This window comes from Elephantulus edwardii, unplaced genomic scaffold, assembly GCF_000299155.1.
Source record: "Elephantulus edwardii isolate Elephantulus edwardi_28Jun2011 unplaced genomic scaffold, EleEdw1.0 scaffold00059, whole genome shotgun sequence".
Classification (NCBI taxonomy): domain Eukaryota; kingdom Metazoa; phylum Chordata; class Mammalia; order Macroscelidea; family Macroscelididae; genus Elephantulus; species Elephantulus edwardii.
The window spans coordinates 11,195,742-11,211,119 of NW_006399809.1; the positions used below are offsets into that span (position 1 = coordinate 11,195,742).

The window sequence follows — 15,378 nt, forward strand, 5'->3', positions numbered from 1 at the left end:
ACATGGGTGTCTCTTTAGTATCTTGAATTCTTCCTTGTGCTTTGGCTTCTCTGCACTCCAGTGCAATCTTCAGAGTTTCTTCTGACATCTGTTTTGGTCTTTTCTTCCTCTTCTGTCTTTGTAATGACCATCTGCACTCTTCGTGGATGATACATTTGATATCCTCATTGCTGTCTTGTGATTCATGTTTTCTTATTAGCTCATATTTACATAATGAGGAAATGGAAACTTCGCGTTTTTGTTGTTGTTTGCTTGCCTTATTTTGATTTTTGACCCATGTCATATAAATGAATATGTTGTTTGTTGTTGTTGTTTGATGCCGTCGAGTCGTAGACAACTCATAGTGACCCTATGAACGAATGGCCTGAGCACTGTTCGTACATAGAGTTTCCGGAGGCAAGCCATTTCGGAAGTGGATGCCACTCCTGCTTCCCCTTGGACACTGAGGAGTGATAAATTTGTAAGGGTGACAAACACAAAGCTATTTGGAAACAAAGCATGTTGTTACTTCTAGACTTTGAAGAGCTACCTAAACCAATTCTTTATTCACTGGTAATAAGGAGCTTTAATTATTTCAAAGAAATAATGTATTTTAAAAAATTAAAAATCAACTTTTTTCCTCCCAAATGGCTACTGAATTTATTTACTTGATTAATAATGGTCTTGATGAAAATGAACCAATGTTGAGACATTTGCAATGAAATATTAATTTTAAAAATCCGTGACACCTTGATAGAAATTAGAGTTACACAAACAAAAATCTTTAATATTTCCAGCAAATATAAAATGTAATATGGTAGACAGGACAGCAAGGCTTTTATACATTTTATATATTACATTTGACCATATTTTCAGTCACCATAATATCTTCTCTCCAGATTTAAAAAAATAGTATGCTGATTTCTATAAGAAAGCTTTTCCCTCCGTACAAAAATCATATAATGGCCAACAAGTCACAACAGTGCAATAGGTAGAGGTTAAAAAGCACACAGAACGGGTGCTGAAAATAAATACAAAATAGGAAGGAATTTGTGTCCATCATCTTGAGTGTGTGTGGGTTTGCTTTCACTACGAGGAGATTCTGACCTGTCTCAAGAATGCCATCTACTTCCACTGAGTGCAGTGGAGATACAGCTGTCGCAAAAGAAGCTTCAGGTGATGCAGACAAGAATTTGAGGCAAGAGGGTGTATGTAGGTGTGGGGATAGGGGTGTGTGTCTTAGCTGTCATTAAAAAGAAAAGTATTTCTTTTTTCTATTGCTCAATTGGGAGTTCATCAGTAGACTCAATGAAGTGATAAGAGTAATTTTAAACTTCTGTCTAAGAAGATACATATGCTTGCTCAGGCAAAGAGACATTTACATTCTAGTAGCCAAAGCAAGTAATAGAAATCCTTTTGTTCATAACAAAAGGTCATTCACGAAAAGGATTTCTGGTTTTAAAACAGATCCTTTTTGAGGATGTACTGGGTCAATGCTGCTGCCTTCAGCTGTGAAGTATTTGCTGATTATGAGCAGTGTTAACTGAGGGTAGAGGGGGGCCGGGCCAGTGCTGCTCCTGGGTGCTTGTGGCATAGCCACAGTCCTGGCCCAGGCCCAGTGCATGGGCAGCCAGCTTTGTCTGTGACCAAACGTAGCTGTCCTGGTGATGTGGCTCCTACTGCGGTTTGGAACTACCATGTGAGCAGGATAAAGTGGTAAAGAAAAGCCCCAGAAAGCCGTTCTGGCCAGTCAGAAGATGTGAGGCAGCTCCCAGCATATCATCTGCACCAAAACGGTAGAGAAGGCACAAGCAAGGGTGACGGTGAGCAGAGATCTTGACAGTCAGACAACGATCAAGCCACAAGGCAGACACAGCACTTAACTGGCTTCTGTTTTTCCCTCCTTGAATGAAAGATACTGATGAATATAGTGGAACAAAAAATTTGAACCCCCATTGACCATTATTGATTTACTCTGTACTTTTATGTGTAATAAGATAAAAGGTATAAAGGACTTGGCCTTCTTAGTTATATTCTTGCAACCTCAAAGGAAGCAATTAAATATAAGAAGTGATTGTATGTGTTTGAATGGTTAGGAGGGTTTGAAAATTTACAAGCTGAGTGCATTTCTTTATTTTGATTCTCATAAATGATGGAGGTTATAGCATCATAACATCTTACGTTCTCAAAGCACTTTAGCTTTGTGTTCTCTTTTCACATCCCTGCAACTTCTTGTACCATAACTGTAGTGCTTTAGCATTCTTTAGTGTTTTGGTTTATCAGTGCATTGTGATTTAAATGCCTGTTAGGCTCCTTAACCTTCTTGCTGTTCTGCTTTCTGATGCTGCAGGTAGAGAGAAGTGGTGACTATGTTAGGCATGCTTACGTTTATTGTTATGTACCATCAAGTTGGAACCAACTTACAGCTTGACCTTCCATTGAGTTTTAACAGGCAGTTAATCACATGGAAGGAGATTACCAGATTCCTTTGAAATCACAGTGCAGTTCCTTAATTTCCTGGGGTTTTAGAGTAAGTGGATTTAATAGGAGATGAGAGAAGTTGTGTTCTAGTTCCTGATGTATCTTATTCTGCATGAAGGGAACCAAAACTCAACACAGATTAAGTATAGCTTTGTATTTATATCATTACCTTGTGTTCATTTTCATCCCTTTTGGGTATTTAGAGTAGTCTAATGAACTTTGGAAAGTGAGTGTAAGTTTTTAAATGTTGAAGGACCTGCCAAGAAGTATCTAATGACAGAAAAATAGAATTGCTTCTGACTGCTTTTTAAGTACTATTTTGACTGTCTCAGGGCTGAAGAACAAAATTAAATGTTCCAACTCAATATTTGTGTTTTTTTTTTTTAAAACCCTCTTACTTTTCAAATGTAAATCTGCCTTAATGTCTAAATTTGAAGGTAAGGTTTAATGAATTTTTTTTATATTCAAATTTGTTTGCTGTGGCAGAACTACATTAAGAACCATATTAAGTGACATAATTGGAAAGGGACATCATGCTTTGTAAGGTTGAGGGTCAGTGAAGGAGAAAACATCCTCAACCAGATGGATTGACACAGTGACCGCTGCAATGAGCTTGAGTATGTCAGAGATACGGAGAAAGGCTCAAGATAGGACAGGGTTCAGGTAGGTTATTCATAGGGTTGCTTGCTGTAAGTTGTACTAAACTTGATGGCCCATTAACAATAACAACATGTAGTTTGTTCCAAGTTCTGCATCTATTCCTTGTTTTAAAAAAGAATAATAATAATGTTGGTGTTGTTATATACCATAGAGTTGGAATGGACCCATAGCTAACCTTCGGGCTGGTTTTCAGAGGCATTTAATTGCACAGGGAGGAGATTGCCCATCTTTCTCCTGTGGAGCAGCTGGTGGCCTTGAACTGCATTCCTTTGGGATTGCAGCTCATCTTCTTGCCGCTAGGCCACCAGAGCTCCCTAATAATGGTATCGAAAGTGAAATTATTTTAGGACCTGAAGTTGTCATATTTAAGGATTCTATAAATAACAGAAGTACAGATCTTGCTTTGTGATCTTTTTGTAATGTTTTCTATTATTGAATTGAAAGAGGATCAAGTGATTGTCACATCACTGTCGACCATTTGAAATTGATACTAAAAATATCTGAATGAGTAACCAGAATATGTTTAAAGGGTATAAAGCTAATAATTGAAAATTATGAAAGGTGACTTTATTCTCTATTATTTTCTTGGCAAAGTATGGAATCTTAAATAATTCTTGATTTGTTGCAACTCAAATATTGATAAAAATGAAAACAATTTGGTTCACAGAGAGATTATATGTTGTAATTTTTAAATCAATGACATGATTTTTAGCTTACCCGCTGAACTGAAGTCTAAATGAAAAGCCATTTTACAACTCAGTGTTGATGTTATTTTGATAGTCACTGAATATAGACTGTCTTTTTGAAATTTATACTAGTTATAAAGTTTTATGCATTGTTTTTCACACTGGATCTTCCCTCCCCCTCCTTTACCTCTTTAGCCCTCCACCCAGCAAATTGTGCAACCCTATAATTAAGCTCTCTCATGTCTTTTTGAGGAATAAATGAAATATTTGAGTCCCCAGAAAGTAGGAATTTTAGGAATTTGTTTGAACTTGTTTTTCAGTTTGATCCTTTTTTATCAGGGCACTTCTCAATATGATAACACAGGAAAGGGCAGTACATTGTTTGTGTTAAAATAATGTGTGAAGAAACTAAATAACCAGTGAGGTCTAATTGACTTTCAAGGGAGATAAGTATAGTTTGATTCATTCATTTATCTATAGATGCCCCTGCTGATTTTTCTCATACAAATCTGAGCTGTAAGATGTGTTTCTCCATGAGATAGGAAACCTTTTAAGTGATTCATCACTTTGTTAGCTTAAAAAGTTATACTAGTGAATAACTTGCAAACTTCATTATTTATGTGAAGTTTGCAAAATTAACTTTTCAAAGTGCAGAAGACAGTACTGTGACAATCATTCCAGTATGTTTGGACATTTGTCACACAGCAGAAAATTTTAGAATGTAATATGCCATTTTTATATCATGCACTACATATTCACTTATAGGATATAGTGGAAGCAATTTGGTGTTTTTTCTCCCCTAATGCATGGCTCCACAATCAACACTCTTGGTACCAGTAGCCAGGAAATATAACGACAGTTTGCATTGGGAAAGTCTGCTGTCAGAGACCTCTCCAAAGTACTGAAGAACAATGATGTCAGTCTGGAGACTAAGGTGTACCTGATCCAGACCATGTTGTTGTTTGGTGCCGTCTTTGCAATACTTGCTATGCATCAGAGAGCTGGACAGTGACTAGGAATGATAGAAGGAGAGTTGATGTCTTTGAGCTGTGGTGTTGGAGAAGAGTATTGAATATAAGAGAACGAACAGGTTCATCTTGGAGAGGGTTAAACCAGGATGCTCCTTGGAGGTAAGGATTCTGAAGCTTCATCTGACATACTTTGGCCATGTCGCAAGGAAGGACCAGTCCTTGGAGAGGGATGCCATACTTGGGAGAGTGGATGGACAGCACAAGAGAGGAAGACGGAAGACCCTCGATAAGATGGGTGACTGGGGTAATGGGTTTAGGTATGTCAGAGACAATAAGATTGGCACAGGATAGAGCAGGGTTTAGGGCTGTTGTGCATAGGGTCGCTATGAGTCACAGGCGACTTGATGGCACATAACAACAACAACGTTTAGTTATTGTACACATTTTTTACTGTCTGTTCACTGAGGGAAGTTCTTAAAACATACTTGGGTGTTATTGATGTTATGAATTGAATTGTGTATTAGTGATTTGTTGTTGTTGATTGCCATTGTATTGAGGTCAACTCATAGCAACTCTATGAACAAAAGATCTAATACCTTTCCATAGCTATCCTTGTTTCTCCAAGTTGTTAGAGTTTCCAGAGGCATGTGGTTTAGGAAGTGGATGCCACTCCTGCTTCATGATCTGATAAACCAAACAGTTTAAGAAAAGGGTTGGATATGGGATATAACACCCTTAATCCTGTCATAGCCATAATCCAATATAATGGAAGTTTTCCTGTACTGTGGCTGTAAAGTGAGTATAGCAATGTGACTATGGCCAAGTCTGGTTTCTTCACCTTACTACACATAGGGAGACTGTCCCCATCAACATTTATAGTACATCTACTACTACTGCATCTACTTCTACTAATTGCAACAGCAGTCTTACTGCTCTACTGAGTCAGAAATCCATTGCAGTGACCATACAGACTTCACAGAAGTCAAGGTTATTGAGCTTATTAGGGAAGTTAACAGGTTATAATTCAGGTGAGCAGTAGTATGCAGTCCTCAGTTTAGAGAGCTTTTCAAGCTTGGTTGCAGGCCCTTTGATCTTCGGTCTCATGACTCAGGTCAGTATTACAAACTTCCCTTAATCCTGCCACTATGATGTCTTCCTTCAGTCTGCTAGCAAGCTGGGTGAAGATCTGGCTCTGTGGGGTAGAAGTTCCAAGTCAGCCCTGTCTCAGGTTGGTCTCTGGTTCTCTGATGAGGCTCCTCTTGCTGCTCTTGCGTAAATCCAGATCTGGCTGGCCCAGGAATCTGACCCTGAAGGACACTTGCTGTTGCTTCTTCCTTGATGATATTGAGAGAGTCTCAATTTCTTCCACTGAAACTGCTCCATTTAAACCTAGTGAGATGGTGAGATTAGCCAGTCCTGTTATGGATAGACTAACACTATTTGTATGATCATTCCTATCTATGTTATTAAAGTTAAAGTCATTGGCTAGGAAAGCCATTTTGAACAGTAAACTCATGACACCACAGTGGCTAATAATGCTGTTAACACACTAGAAAGAAGAATATAGGAAAGTGAGCAGAGACAAGGAACCTCAGTACCATCAAGAAAGTTCTAGGAGTGAAGTGTTTCCTTTGGACCCAAGTTCTTGTGCACTAAGTTCCTGTTCAGGGAAATTCCTAGAACCAGGAGATGGGAGAGAGAGCCTTGCCTTAGAGCTGTTAACCCTGAATTTGGACTTCTAGCTGCATCATAGAAAATGGCTCATCTGGTCTTCTATCATCAAGCTGTTCACCATCTAGAAATATTAGAAACAAGGAGAAATGGGAATGATTAGAGTGCTCAAGAGGTATTTAGAAGAGTGCTGGAAATAATTTTGTATAACCCCATATTACACCATCATTGATACACATGAATCCTGCATGAAAAGAATAGAGGAATCACAAGAATTTCTTGTAAATAAATTTTCCTTTTTAAACAATGTGGATCTTCCTGATAAAGAATTCATGAAAGCATCCAAAAGATTAGTGCCACTTTATCCCAGAGACTTAAATGTAGACTTTATGGAGAAGTTAGGGGAGCTCTGGCGGCCTGTTGGCAAAGAGTTGAAATACCACTCCAAAGGCTGGTGGTTTGAATCCACCATTTCCTCCTATGCAATTTACTGCCTCTGTTGGAGGTTTAGTCAGTTCTGATTTGGTGATACTTAACAGCAGCATAAATGGAGAAATTGGATGATTTTATTCTTAAAAGAGGAATTACATTTTCAGATACAGAAAAGAAATTCTATTCATGTATACATGTGGGATTTCAAAATAGAAGATGAAATATGCTGTATATTTCCCAATGTTGAAACTGTTTTATGCATTTATCTAGCTTTAATAATCACAAACTATACAATAGAATGTTAGGAGAATGCTGCATGTAAAGAGATGGAAAAATCTTCAGGAAACAATATGAAAGACTTGATTAATTATATTTATTTGGAAATAAATATTGTTTAGAAGCTTGTGATGATGAAGGGTAGAAATAATTTTTAAAATTGTAACATGTTAAAGATAAAAGATCTATTAATACATAGTACTTTGTAATATTTGAATGAAATTTTCTTTTATAACATCTTTCAATTTAACCATTTGTAATCATGCTTTTTTATGAAACAAGTATCAAAACGGAAATGTTTGGTGGTGGTGGTGTTATGTGCCATCGAGTCACTTGTGACTCATAGCGACCCTATGTACAACAGCCCTAAACTCTGCTCTCTCCTGTGCCAGTCGCACTGTCTCTGACACTCCCATCCCGATTATCCCAGTCACTGAATCAATCCATCTCATAGAAGGCCTTCCCCTCCTGTGCTGTCCCTCCCCCTCCTGAAATATGAGCTGTTAAAGCAAATTGATGAAATTCAACTTTTCATTTTGGGAGATCAGCAGAATGAACATAGATTGTTGGAAAGACATAAGCTTATGAACTCATTTTCTTCTTTTTTAAAATTTTTTTATTATTAATTTCAATGAAAATTTACAGAGACTTTACATTTCCATTCATTCATTTTTGCACTTTTCTCCCTGCCCGCCCCTCCCCACCCTAGTACACTCTTCTCTTTGAAAAAGAAAAGAAAAATTCTTTCATTGTTTTACAGTCTCTCCCCTCAGGTCCACTCCACTATGCAGCCTACCTTCTGGACTTCTGTTATGACAAAAATACCTATTCACATATCCCTTTTAAACAGTTTTCTCATTCATGTGTTTCAATGCAGTATACATTATTTATCTCATCTTTCTGAGTCTCCCCCCCAACCCCGATGTCAGTCCTGTGTAGTCCTGTGGCACCACGCAGTATTTGTCCTTTTGTGACTGAGATATTTCACTCAGCATAATGTCCTCCAGGGTCACTTATTTTGAATAATATTGCGTGAACTCCTTGTTTTTTAATGCAGCATAGTATTCCATTGTGTGAATATACCATAGCTTCTCTATCCATTTGTTTGCTGATGGGCACTTAGGTTGTTTCTAACTCCTTGCTATTGCAAACGAAGTCGCGGTAAACATGGGTGTACATATATCTGCTTGGATGTCAGTTATGGTCTCTTTGGGGTATATTCCCAGTAGTGGAATTGCTGAGTCAAATGGTATCTCTATTTGCAGCTTTTTGAGAAAGTGCCACACTGCCTTCCACAGGGGTTGCACCATTTTACACTTCCACCAATAGTGAATGAGGGTTCCAGTTTCTCCATAACTTTGCCAGCGTTGGTTACTTGCTGTTCTGTTAAATTTTGCTGTTCTTACTGGGGTGAGATGATATCTCATAGTTGTTTTGTGAAATAATTTTAGTAGCCCACATTCACTGAAAATATTGTAATCCAGTTTATCTCATTCTGGTAAAATGGTATGCTCTACTTTTGCATTGCAAATAATTGCATTTTAAAAGAAGTTGCAACATAGAATATATATGTGTATGTGGAGTGGGGGTGTGGCTATACTCAGAACTTATCCGTCCTGTTTTAGGTAAGCAGAGGAGGGAGCACCACTGATTATCAGTGTTTCTGACCCTCACATACCTTAATATGACACTGACTAAAATTGTACTTTAAGTCATACATGATTGTGAGAGACTTATTTATTCTTAAAAATGCATAACTTTTTTATACTAACTGGTGACTTTCTTGAAATAAAAACATTATTGACTCTTCTGAGTATTTAAAATATATTAGGAGTAAGTTTGAGAGTGATGTATTGAATTTTATGTTTTTCCTATCTGATTAAACATTAGAGGAATATATACTTAAGAATAAATGTACACTTTCCACAAGGAAAAAGAAAAGCTTTTTCCCCTGATGAGGGTTTCTTTTTGCTTATTATACAGGCAAGTGTGCTCTCCTCATCATGGCTCTTTAGCATTGTCTGCTAAATTGTATCAAGGTGGGTTTTTTTTATCAGTGAGTTAAGTAGCTCTTTATTTTAGAATCAGGTGGTCTTGTCTCTAGGCCTCTCAGTACCACCAGGATGTTTCCAAATGGTTAATTTAGCTGACTCTTCTAAGGTAAGAGAACTCTGATGTGTAGTTGATAAGAGAGTTGATCTACTAGCACAAAGGCAGTTCGAATCCACTGGTTACTCAGAGGGAGAAAGATGGGTAATTTCTTCCTGTGTGATACACAGCCCTCCAAAAACTTGCTGGAGTTGCTTGCTTTGGCAGCACATATACTAAGATTGGGACGATACAGAGATTAGCATGGCCCCTGCGCTAGGATGACAGACAAACATTTGCTAGAGGCCCAGGTGAGTCAGTTCTGACTTAACAGCATGAATTGAATTTAGTATTTGGTTTGCTATTTCTGTATGTATCACTGAGCTTCATTGGAGATGGTTGAAAGTGTACTTGATAAAATTTGATGACTGTGGATCTAGGCTGTGACATTGAGGTTGCATCCAATACTTTGACTTCAGCAACAGTGTGTTCAGATTATTTATAAATATGTTAACCTGATACAGTTGGCATTTTGTAAGTAGAAAGGGAATTGAACATTTAATTTGTGCCTTATTTTGGATTTGTTTTGAGTCTTTGGAATTTTTTTTTTAAGTCTTTGAAATTCTTAACAAAACCCCTCAGATTCACTGCTCTTGAAGGCTGTAAATTGTACAGGTAGAGATTGCTTGTCTTTTTCTCTCCAAAGAGATGTGACCTCTGAGTTAATAGCACAGATCTGTATGAATGGGGCCACCAGAGCTCCCTGTAACATGTAATTTTATTTTTTTATTGAGAGAGGTGGAAACCCCAAACCAACCTTAGATTGGGCTAAGTCATTGAGAGCAAAAGCTTTGTTGTAGCAGCCAGTGTTACTTAACGAATTTCCAATTACAGTAAAAGTTAAAAGTATTCTTCTTCTTAGGCCTGAACAAATAAAATTGTATTACTTTAAAAGTTAAAATGAATACACATTGAGTTCTCAAAATATGTACTTAAGTAGTTACTCTACCAAAATATATTCTTAATATAATAGCTTACACTACTAAAACAGCTAATTAAAAAATTCAGTTTATTGTTGTTTTCATGCCTAATAAGTGATTTGTGATTAAATTACTATCTAAGCTGAAAAGACTTTTAAAGCCTGAGTTAGGCCCAGGAAAACATGACTCTTCGCTTATAGCAAATAAAAATGAGTAATTTTTTAAAAAATTTCACCTTATCTGAAAAGAAAGCACGTTTGAATTGTCAACTTAAAGTAACGGAATGTGTTTTAAAAAAATGCATAATTTACATAAAGTGCACCCTTTGAAACTGTGCAATTAAATGGTATTTAGTCTTTTACAAAATTTTGCTGCCCTCACTACAGTGTAATTTCAGAACATCACCCCACAGTGAGACCTTATGTGCATTAGCAGTGTTGCACTATTCCCTTCTCTGCTTATATAGTTTGTGGCCTATTGTCCCTGACTTCTTTCTCTTTTACTTAGCATAATATTATCAAGAATCATCAATACATCACTATTTCATTCTTTTTTAGGGATGAACAATATTCCACTGATTGCAGTGGATATACATACCACATGTATTGTTTACACACACACACACGCACACGCACGCACACACACACACACCCCTTGAGCAACACAGTTTTGAACTGCACAAATGAGAAGTACGTGAGTAGCTGTTTAAAATGACATCCAGCATGGTTATACCCACGTCAGTAGCAACAGGGAAAACAAATCCACCCACATAGACATACTGAAGAAAAAGAGATGACAGCTGAGTCTCCATGCTGATTTTTCTTTAGTCTTGAATCTTTTTGAACTTTCTTTAGTCACATTCTTAGATGACAACTGAATTTCCCTCCATGTTGGTTTCTTAGTCATACAATTTTGAGAAATATACCAAAGGTATTTTTGAGTGCAATAGGAATTCTGAATAACAGAATAATTTTTTTTAAATGACTTCTTTTTTTTTTTAAATTTTATTATTTTTGTGTGTGTGTACCGTCAAATCAGATCTGACTGGTACAGGAGGAGATTGTCCCTCCTTCCCCGGCAGAGCATCTGGTGGATTCGAACCGTGCACCTCTGGGATTGTAGTTGCAGCTTCTTGCCACTAGGCCACCAGAGCTCCCCCAGAATAATTATTTAACTAAGTAAGATGTTTCATGAATGAGACACAATAAGTTGTTCCATTGATGTTAGTAAAGAATCTTCTCTGTACCTTTTAGATGAAAAATATAAAAATAACTGGTGACTTAATTAAAAAACCACATTCTTGAAGATTTTTAATTGTAGTAATACATGTTTTGCATTATGATGGAAAAGGCATATTTCCCATGTATTTTTCCAAGTATTTTTTAAAATTTGATAATTATCTATAGTTTATTATATCTTGTAGTAGGTATTTCTACTTACTGATCTCTTAACTGTGTTAAGTAAGAGTTAGAAAGAGAATAATTTTTAAATTATATACTGGTTTTCTGCTTTTTTCTAAAGGGAGTTTTATTGTACTCACACTTAGACATGCTACTCTTAATCTTAAATTTGTTCATTAGAAAAAGTTCAATTCTTCTCTTTGTCCTATTTCTTAGTTGACAAAGGATCAGAGGTTGGTGTATTCGGGCAGACTGCTTCCCGATCATCTGCAGCTGAAAGACATTCTCAGAAAAGTAAGCTTTCCTATAACTGTTTGACACCAGATACATAAATATATGAGCAGACTTAATTTTAAATACTCAAATTCAATCCTCTGGATAGCATAATAGATAGATTAGAGAGTAAAGAAAACACAGTGACAGATTTTGGTTAGTTTTGGTAATAGCTTTGTATACTTATCTGATAGCCAAATCTGAAATACAATTAGATATTAGTCATTTGTTTGTTTGTTTCATCATTTTTTGATCAGTTGTTTAAGAGTAGAATGATTAGGTAGTGGTAAAGGATTTTCACTGATACCAGTATCTCTAAATCTCTTTGCTCAAACAAGATGGCATTTAATACAGATTACGTGGGTTAGGAGTTTAATTTCAGGACATGAAATAGAATGAAGCAAAAATGGTCCAGCAGTTAGTAAACTTTGAACAGTGGTGTTCTGAGTTAAATATGCTTCAGTATAGATTTGTTGGTTTTTTCCCCCCTAACAATTAGCTTGAATGTTAGTTATTTTAATGATAGCTTTCATCCCATGTCCGTTTGTGAAACTTAGACAACTTTCTGCATTTAAAATTTTTTGTTTGTAAATATAAGTAGAATTGAATACATAAATTTGTATTTTGCCTTAAAATTTTTTTTTTTAACTTTTTGTGTTCTGAGTATTTTTGATCTGATTTAGAAGATCTGTATTGTATCTTGCATGCTTATGATTACCTGTGGGAAACTTTAAAAATATTTTGCTTGGTTGGCATTTTTTTAAATCAGTGTGATTTCTTCTATTTAATTTCATTTATGTAGTTTCAATTTGTGTAAAGAGTTTCATGAGTTCTTTTTCCTTTCTCAAAAAGATGAGTTTTAAATAGAGTTTTTCTTTGTATGCTAAAAAATCTTTAAGCATAAAAGTTAAGCTAACTGATCTTTAAAACATAGTATTTGATACAGTTATTTTTATGAAAAAAAAGTTTTTGCTGGCGTGAATCATTTCAAACTGAAATGGCTTAGAACTCTTAAAGAAAACTTTTTGAATGGATATTTGAACTGTTTCTATGAAAGTTGGTGCACTCCTTTACGTTTTTAAATTAAATGCTACCATTAGTTTTATAGAAGCATTCCCCAAAGATGAATAGAATATTATGAGTTAATTGTGATTAATATAATAAATAATCTTTAAAACTAGATTCCAAGGATAAATATCTTTTACTTGGAAGATTTTTAGTATTCAGAAACTCTAGGACCATTGTAAGCCAGGATAATCTTCAGTTGCTGTGCCAGGCCTGTCTTATGTCTTCTTGTCTTTGTCAGTCCTTTTCCCAGCATTGTGACCCCCATGAACTTCTTCCCCAAACTCCTGAAGTTAGTACTTGTCATAGTTTGTACTTGTCAGTTTTGTACATAACACACTATTATATTTTCCCCTAGTTGTCCTTCATAGTACTGGTCTGATCTCTTTAATTGCATCATGAACCTCTTTCAGGTTTTAGCACACAAAGACCTCTCTAGGTTCATGGCTCATAGGAGGTAGTTAATAATATGTTTTATTTTTCTGATGGCTTTGTTTTTCCTTCATCAGGGGATATTTTTCTTCTCCTTTGCCCCCTGCTTCCTCAATCATTCTGTTTTAGTTGCTCACTCATACTTTTTCCCCCTGTCTTCCTTTTTTCTCTTTCTTCATCTTATTTAGTTACTTGTTCTTTGTTTCTAAAAATAAATATACTCATGATATCAATGAATTAAAATGCTATCCCTAATCATTTCTTAGAATTTTCCCTTTGTCTTATGTGTGTTTTCTGTAAACATGGATTTTCTACAGTACATGTACTTCAAATATGTGCATTTTTATATATCTGTACATAAATGTTAAAGATGAACAATAATTGTCATTGACTTACCAAGAAAAAAAGCTCTTTATCACCTTGCTAAAATTAAGGCAAATGAGGTTATGGTGAAATTATTTGAGTTTCATTTTTATCTTCCTATGGAAATAGCTCCTTTTCACTATTTAAGGTTTATAGGCCAGAACTTAAAGTTAATTATTATAGTTCTTATGTTAAAGACCTAGTTGTTTTTATGTTAAAAGAATAGATTCTATTGATATAAAAAAGCAGGGTTTGCTTTAATACTACTTAGTATGCAAAAAGAGTAATTAATACAGCAGTTACTAAGTATATAAGAGATATATTTTTTAAGTACAGAGAATATGCCGAATTCAAAATAATACCTATTAAAATGGGTAATTTTTCATGTGACAGTTTATTACTAATAAAATGGTTGTGTTAGAAGGGAACTTAAGCTACAAGACTTTCCGCTTAGCTACTGACTTTTTGAACTGTATATTTTATAGTACTACCCTTTACATGTAATCTTCTTTAATTTTAGCAAGATGAGTATCATATGGTTCATCTAGTATGTACTTCTCGGACTCCTCCCAGTTCTCCAAAATCTTGCACCAGTAGAGAAAATCATGAAGCATTGGCACCCAGCAGCAATTCTGTGAGTGATTTTGGGAGGAGTAAACAAAATTTACTAATTATCCTTATTTTTGCTTCAAGAAAAAAAAAGACTCTGCACAGTTGGTGTTGTGAGTTTTGAAAAGCTAGCTTAGGATTTTAACCTTTGATTTTAGATATCTGATAGTTACTGTGAACCCTTGAAACCTGCTCATCCCGATTTAGAATTTTCTTTATGACAGGTTAGTAATAGACCTAGTTTATAAGGGTTTAATTCCTGAAGTATTTAGAAAACAAAATTATAATGTAGCTTACAGTACAGAAATATTTAAGATAGTTAATAAATGAGAATATTTTATTTGAAAGACCCTTCTGGCACAGTCATTAAGTGCTTGACCACTGACTAAAAGGTTCACACCTTCCAGCTGCTCCCAGGGAGACAGATATGCTAGTCTGCTTCCATTGAGGTTTATAGCTTTGGGAACCCTCTGGAGCAGTTCTACTCTGTCTGAGAGGATCACCGTGAATCAGAATGGACTCGAGGACAACAGATAAGTTTTATTCAAATGGGTTAAATTGCTAAATCTTGAAGAACATTTCTTGATCAAGAATTTTTTTCTTTTAAAAATGACTTGGGTTTTCATTTCAGATGGATAACTTAATGTACTCTGCTCTTTCAGACATGAGTATTCATATCTCCTTTCCTTTGTGGATCTGAGGACCTACTCTGTAGCATGTTGTGCAGCTGACCAAAAGACTGGAAGTTTCCAGCAGTTTGACTCCATCACTAGCACAGAGGGGATGATGGGCAGTCATCTGAAAACTTGAGGGCCAGTCTGCGAGTCAGAATCAGCTCAGTGACAGTGAATTTTAAACTTGTTTTAGAATAATAGTTTAATGTTTCAATATTAACATTATCTCAAGTTTTAAAGACATTGTCTCATTCTCATGTGAAATTATTTTTTATCTCTTCTCAAAATAGTACTTTTAGGATGAAGGGAAAGGGCAGGTATGAGTGGAAGCTTGTTAT

At 35.8% G+C, this 15,378-nt stretch overlaps 1 protein-coding gene across 1 annotated transcript in view; it reads left to right on the forward strand.

Annotated features, from left to right (window-relative positions):
• The window catches only part of HERPUD2 (HERPUD family member 2), a 64,262-nt gene that overhangs the window by 14,699 nt on the left and 34,185 nt on the right, over nucleotides 1-15,378 (forward strand). Inside the window, exons 2-3 of the mRNA XM_006887594.1 lie at nucleotides 11,841-11,918; nucleotides 14,278-14,391. Of these exons, the coding sequence (XP_006887656.1) occupies nucleotides 11,841-11,918; nucleotides 14,278-14,391 (192 nt within the window). The remainder of the gene's footprint in view (nucleotides 1-11,840; nucleotides 11,919-14,277; nucleotides 14,392-15,378) is intronic.